Raw genomic sequence first — 7,084 nt, 5'->3', positions numbered from 1 at the left:
CAGCTTCTTTGCAAAACGTGTTGGTTTTTTTTGGGGGGGTGGGGGGGGGTTACTGCTGACATTCCAGTGACATTTTATTAAGGCAGTTGTACTGCATCACATCCCACTGTGCTACAAAAAGAAGTACTGCATGCCATACTTTGGACGTTGCAATGGCGTGAACCAAGCCCATCCGTGCCGGGTCAGACTACCTTGTATTGTGTTGGGGCTGCACTGCAAACAATGGCCAGCGCAGCCCCAACACATTATGGTGTAAATTGGCCCTAATCATTGCAAAGTGATGGGATATCCCCTCTCAGAAAAATGACCCCGTAGCAATCCCATACCAAATCTTCCATTGGAAATTTTCCCCTTGCCTTCTATTTCTGAGACAAAAGTTTGGATTTGGCATCACTTTCTGTACCTTGGACAGTGGGTACCAGGACAAATATGACTCCCACTGGGGGACACAGACAACAATCATGACAAGGGTTCTAACACTCCTCTATTCTATATTAAGCAAAAAAAGTTTTGGTTGCACAATTCGAAAAATAGTTTTTCATTTTGACTAATGTAAATAGCTGACATCTGTATTTATAATGAGCTGCTGGACACCAGACGAAGTTCTGTAATCTGGCTTGAACTGAGGGTACTTGTCTTGTGGAGGGAAGCCATGGTAGTTGGTGGAGATTACAGGAGAAGGAGGGCTCAGGATGGTCATCACTAGACCTATGATGGTGGTCACTGCTGGTCCAAAGTGTAGGCAGTGGGGAGAAAGCTGGATATCGGCGTGGAGGGGCAGATTATAAGAGTCACATTACATTACAGGTCATTTGGCAGGTAAAAGGAGTTCCTGTAAATGTGTTGAGAGTTTAGCTATTAAGCTGAAGATCAGATATTTTTGTATACAAGTATGGAATTACACTCTTGGTATCCTCTCCCTGGTTCCTGGATTTTCTCAGTTTTGTCCAAGCACAAAATATAAAATTTTTCATTACACATGATTTAATTTCGATCTCTTTTCTTTCAGATCAAACAAGTCCAGGATGAAGAAAGGAAACAACTGACGCAACTTAGAGACATCTTAAAAACTGCACTGCAAGTGGAACAGAAGGAGGTGAGCTTGTGAGACTCTGATGGAGGCTAATATTCGCTGTTTGTGTTTTAAAGTGTACCTGTCACGTTTAGGCATTAGATCTACCTTTCACCATTTAGTAAGACCATCTAAGCCTGTTAAGATTATTAGCAAACCATATCACTTCATAATCATCGTGGAAGTTTGAAGCTGGGTACACTATTGAAAGCAGCATGATGTATACTTTTAATGTAGCGCTGCTGTTACACTAGTAGTCACATACAACTGCTTTTCTTTTGTAATGTTGAAAAATATGCTTCACCACTCATCTAATAGGTTTCTTCAGCTCTAGTGAATGTCAGGAAAATGGCTCAGTGTTTGTTACCTCAATCTAATTACCATGGTGTCATGTATTGTGCCAGGACAGATAATGATCAACCGATACCATGATCAAAGGTGTGAAGGTTTGGGAAACCACCCTGTCCCTCTTCCATAATACAATCACCGTGGTGCCATCAAGTTTGGGGACTGGTCTTAATAGTATGAGTTACATGTGAATTGTCACATTGAAGGGGTAAAGATTTAAAATATGCCTATATATGCGAGTGATAGAGGTTGACAAAGGTCCCAACCCCTGTTTAGGGACATTAGTGGCCTTTTAACCAGCTGTTCTCTCTGAACTGTGCACCTTACTGTTTTCTAAAGAACGTCTCTCTTCCTTTAGTTGTTAAAAGACTTCTGACAACAATTCATGACCCTATAGCGATTGGATTAAAGTAGAACTAAATCACGGTCTAAACAATCACCAAAACCAGTTACTATGTGATGCACAAACCTCAAAAACTAGTTTTAAAAAAAAACTTGTTTTCTCTTCCCTGACTGGTCCAAACCCCTTTTGCTTTTCCGTCTCATATGCTGTCCAGCGCACAGTGGCATAGTTTTTCCAACCGAGTCAGTGTTATCAATCCAGAAAGCAGTGATAGTGACTTAGGTATGTCTTGGTGCTGATTGATAAGCTTGTGAATGAACAGTAAGAATGCTGATGTCCTCACCCCATGCAACATTTTTTATGAGAGTGCTCTAAACTAAGGAGCAGTTCAGCATTGTTACCACCCCATTACTGGAAGCCGCAATAGGTGGACTTCACTGGTAGGATCATCAGGGATTTGTGCGACTTTGTAGAGGGACTACGAGAAATCTGTAGGTGTTGATGCTCTTATTATTAAGTTTCTGGCACTCATTTTAACTGAGGAAACCACTTGGATGAGTAGTATAATCTCTTCCAACATTACAGAATAATACCTGTTGAATGCGACCAAGTAATACTAGGTTTACCATGACCCATATGGTTAGAAAAAAACCTTCATAAAAGTATTGCCATTAGATTACACAGTCCATCTGTCAAGAACCTGCTTAGACAGAGTTTATAGTTTTTCTTTGCTTAGTCCGTATTTGTGTCTCTGTTGCTCCCTCCCCTTCCATTTCTGCTAATGTATTGTGCAAAGGGGCCAGATGAGCAGAGTTACTACTAGACAGAAAATGCGGATTGTAAGACTCTTATGGTTCACCTAGCCTTGCAGATTTGTTCACAGAAGGGATCCAAGTCTAGCTGTATAAGGAATGCCAGTAACTCTGGCTTGTTTTCTAGGTTTGTGGTTTTAATAACCTTTTAATAAAATAATCATAAAATGCATGAATAAGCTGTTATTTACTTTATTGTCCGTTTTTTATTTCTTGCCCAACTTTAATTTTCTCATTTATTTGAGGGATGTTCTTTTTTTTTTCCCCCTGAGTCTGTGCACCTGTGCTGGCCTTTTTGCATATGATGTCTCTTGGCAATGGATTATTATTATTGTAACCGTTTATGCAAACAAGGTTTTCAAATAAAACATGATTATAAGGGCTTGTTCACACCAAATGCAGACCAGATCTGCATGAGTTTCACGGTGTTTTGACGCGTTCAATGCTTCTTCTCATATATTTTTTTTAGCCTAAAATGGGCTTTCAGTGCATTCCATGGCGTGCATGCGTTTTTGACGTGTTTTCAAGGCGATTTTGGTGCATTCCAGAGCAGAAAAAATAGGGCATGCTGCAGTTTTTCCACATGCTCCTGGAACGGAACGCTCTGGTGTGAACTAGAGCCCAAAATGACATTGGAATACATTGGACGCAGTTTTGATCCATTCTGTAACTGCTCTGCTCCGCGTTTGGTGTGAACTAGCCCTTAATCAGATATTCTCATGTCTTGTATGAGTTCAGCTTACTTTTACTAGTAAACTGAGTTTACTAGTAAGCTGGTGAACTGTGGTGCCTAAAAAAAATCTCTGCAAGTCTTAGATCCTTCTACTGGCTTTGTTCATGGATGAGTTCTGATTTTCTAAGTGTTGTAAAACAATAACAACCAATCAGCTGAAGTCACCAAATGCAAGATGGGTTCAGATTGGTTGCTATTGGTTATATCACTTAAAGCGATCTTGTTGCTATTTTCAAAAGGGAAAAACGGCAGCTCCATATAAATCATGCAGTTAATGCACACCTGTCCCTTCTGTGTTGAAGAGATAATCTTGCTTAAAGCTCTTCACCATCTAGCAAATTTGCTGGTGTGTCAGATGGCTTGTTCCCCCTGCAATTCGTGGTTCCTTCATCAAGCCGGTAGTGGCCAGCGGCTGAAACCATACAATGCAGCAGGGGATGCCGGCATCGGACACTCCAAGATCATTTTTGAACCCAGCTGGTGCCACAGGTAGCAGGACAGGTGAGTGTTTAGTAGCTTTCTTTGCAAGGAGTTGCTGTATTCCACTTCTAAAAATAATGATGGGTCGCTTTAAGAATGAGAACTCTTTATCGAAACAGGCAGTAAGTAGAATTCTCACTGCCTCTGTTGGATTTTATATATTTTACCTGATGGTGCAAGCAGCTAGAAGAGTGAGAACCCATGGAATGGAAAAAGCTTGGAAACCTAGGGATGATATCTCACCCCTGGGGTTCCTTAGAGATGGAAGGAGCCAGTGGCTGACTTTATCTAGACAAAAAAGGCTGCCTGGATGATTTTTTTTTTTTTTTTTTTTGTGGAAGCAACATAATGATATAATGCAAATGTAGATAGACTCTGCTTGGCTGACCCACACTGTACCACTGTTGTGTTTGTATTATAACATGGTCTGTTTTCTGATTTGTGTTACTGCTAACTTCAACCTGTTACTCATGAATGTGTTTTCCTTTTCTTGTCAATGCTCTTACCTCTTGTGACCGAAGTCTAGAAGAGTAAGTGTCTTAATACCATTCATTCCTTGCAGTATGTGTGTCACCTATATATGTGTCTTATTACTTTCCTGGTGTAATATATATGTAAATAAGAGAAGCACGTGCTTACACTGACTTGTCATGTGTTATAGACAAGGAATATAGAAGCCTTTGGTACCATTAGGGCTGATGTAGAATCCATTAATCTGGCACATGTTGGACTAGATTGGGGTTGAATATTATACTATTCGAAATGCCTTTTATTTTCTGTCCTGGTGGCTAGGTAGGGAATGTAGTGAGATCTGCCCATATGAGACTGCAGGTGTTGAGTCCTATTGGTGCTCTGTGGCTAGTTGTGGTTGTCGGAGAATCTTCTGCGTCTGACACTCTTCCGGGAATGCTGGACGCCTGGTCTCCGCAACCACAGAACCCAGTGGAAGAGTTGTTTCAATGTCCTCAGCTGCAGTATCAGGCTGCCCTCGAGAACTGCCATAGAATCTGTTGTGGGCCATTTCCCTAAGGCTACATTCACACCTAGGCATCAGCATTTTTGCATGTCTTTGAAAGCGCTTTCGCCTGGCGTCCTTTGCTCATTTTTGCACCTTTTTATGTGCGTTGGCCACATTTGAACATGAAGACTCGCATCTTACCCGGCAGATTGAAAGACATTATAGTCAATGGTGAAACGCGCATAAAAACGCACACAAAAATTTGCAAAGCACGTGTTGCATGTTTTTCAGGCTTTTCCATTGAAGTCTTTGAGGCAAAATGCTTTAAAATGCCTCAAAGAAGCACAGGAACTTTTTCCAGGTGGCAGATGTTTTGTACCCTGCGTGAGACACTCAGGTGTGAACGGGGACGACGACGACGACATTCAAATCAATGTGAATTCATGTGCTGAACGTTTTGTCGCACTTGTTTGTGTGTGAATTGGGGTTAAGTATCATTTTTTTTTTTTTTGACCGTTTTGACCTTTTTGGTAACTTATTTTTTAATGTTTTTGCATAAATCTACTGCTCGCTAGCAGTAAATACATGCAAAATAACAAGAGGGTTTAATTATGCTTTGAGTATTCATCACTCAAGATGGCTGATTGTATGGTTTCTGCACAATCGCCTTTAAAGGAGAACTATGGGGTTAGAGCTTTTCCCCATAGTTCTCCGAAGGGTAACGGGAGGACACAAACTAGCGTCCTCCCATCACCCAAAGCTCAGTAAATCGCAAGCTACAGTTCGCGGTACACTCAGACGCCGCAGCAGAAACGGATCACGACAATTATGTCTGGATCCACCCAGCTGCGTGAGTGACCTCTGGCTCTGCCTATCTAGAGGCAGAGACAGCTGTACCCGCCCCCTCCCCCGTCTGTCTGTTCCGCCAGTCGGCGCTGGAGGATCAGACAGGGGAGGGGGGAATCCAGTCCCTCCCCTGTCACGGCTCTCTGCCGGCACAGGATCGAGAAGTGAGCGAGCGCCGGTATGTGTTCGCTCACTTCCCGATCTACTGAGCCGACCTGTGACAGTTTCATTGTCACAGGTCGGCTCAGATTTGGAGGCTGAGTGAAAATCACTCGCCTCATAATTCTCCTTTTTAAAACTGCCTCAAAATATACCGATGGCTAACACTTCAAATCTAAGGTAAAGCTGGCCAAACACTTGTTCTAAGTGTACAGTCTCCTGCAGCCTTACAATAAATATGTAGTGACTAACTAGACAATCCATTCAGTTAACATCCAATCAGGAGAGGCTTTCACATTACAGCGTTGTGGGTAAAATGTAAGTAAAATCTACACTCCGATAGCTTTTATATGTGTGGCTAGGTTTATAGGCCAATATTTTGGAGGCTAAAACCAACTTATTGAGGATGTTATCAATGTACATACTGATTATATCTAAGGAATGAAGAACTATATAACTAAGGTGCCAGTGGCAAGATGGAACACCAGTGGGAGTTATACAAAACTGATATAGTGCCAACAGTTTGTGCCGCACTTTACAAAATGAAAGGAAGGGTACAGTTACAATACAGTTCCATACTGGAGGATTAGGAGGCCCCTCTTGTGAGGGCTTACAATCATTTGCATTTATTCATGTTAATAAATTTCCCTTGCCTGTCTTATTAGTGATACAGAGATTTAGGTTCATGCAGTCTCCGGTAGCTGTGTTTGTATTACACATGGGTGGGCACTCTGACGCTGTGCAGCATGCATGTAAATGATGTCTTTAGCTGTTGGGCTGCAGCAAGTGGCCTCTTTGAGAAGAAGAAAGCCAGACTCAAATACTCGTGGCAGTTAGGACTCGTCCATGTTCCCGTGACTTAATGGCATTCTTGCATGAGGGCTGCCTATAGGAAGCGGTGAGGTTGGGATTAACCACATGAAATGAAAGGTCTCCTAGAAGCAGATCCAGAATTGTATTACATTGAGGTTTTTAAAGGCAGTCAAACAGCTGTGAACAAATCCTCAGAGAGACCAAAGGCTGTATGTTGGAAATTCACAGGAAGTGACAGCCCCAGGGAAGCAAGAGAGCCCCACCGGGAATGAGCTGGTCTTACCTGCAAGGGCAATCATTCCTGTTCCTTCCTGTGCGCTCACAGCTTCATTCTGGTGTGTGCAAGAAATATCAGCTGTGATGCTCAAATTAATTTTCAGATATGTTTAAAAATATCTGTAGACCTTTAAAGGTGTGATCCCTTTTCCCATAAAAAGATAACGCATATACATTCTAATGTTGGTTATAGACAAGGAAGGCGTCTCTATGTGAACAAGGTTTATTGAGAAAATGCACAATA

At 42.0% G+C, this 7,084-nt stretch overlaps 1 protein-coding gene across 1 annotated transcript in view; it reads left to right on the top strand.

Moving 5' to 3' along the window:
* The window catches only part of ASAP2 (ArfGAP with SH3 domain, ankyrin repeat and PH domain 2), a 193,414-nt gene that overhangs the window by 140,674 nt on the left and 45,656 nt on the right, over positions 1-7,084 (top strand). Inside the window, exon 9 of the mRNA XM_018559990.1 lies at positions 1,010-1,096. Coding sequence (XP_018415492.1) covers positions 1,010-1,096 — 87 coding nt within the window. The remainder of the gene's footprint in view (positions 1-1,009; positions 1,097-7,084) is intronic.

Source organism: Nanorana parkeri, unplaced genomic scaffold (genome assembly GCF_000935625.1).
Source record: "Nanorana parkeri isolate BGI_ZX_2015 unplaced genomic scaffold, ASM93562v1 scaffold425, whole genome shotgun sequence".
NCBI classification, from domain to species: Eukaryota; Metazoa; Chordata; class Amphibia; order Anura; family Dicroglossidae; genus Nanorana; species Nanorana parkeri.
This window is presented reverse-complemented; position numbering and strand designations above follow the sequence as displayed.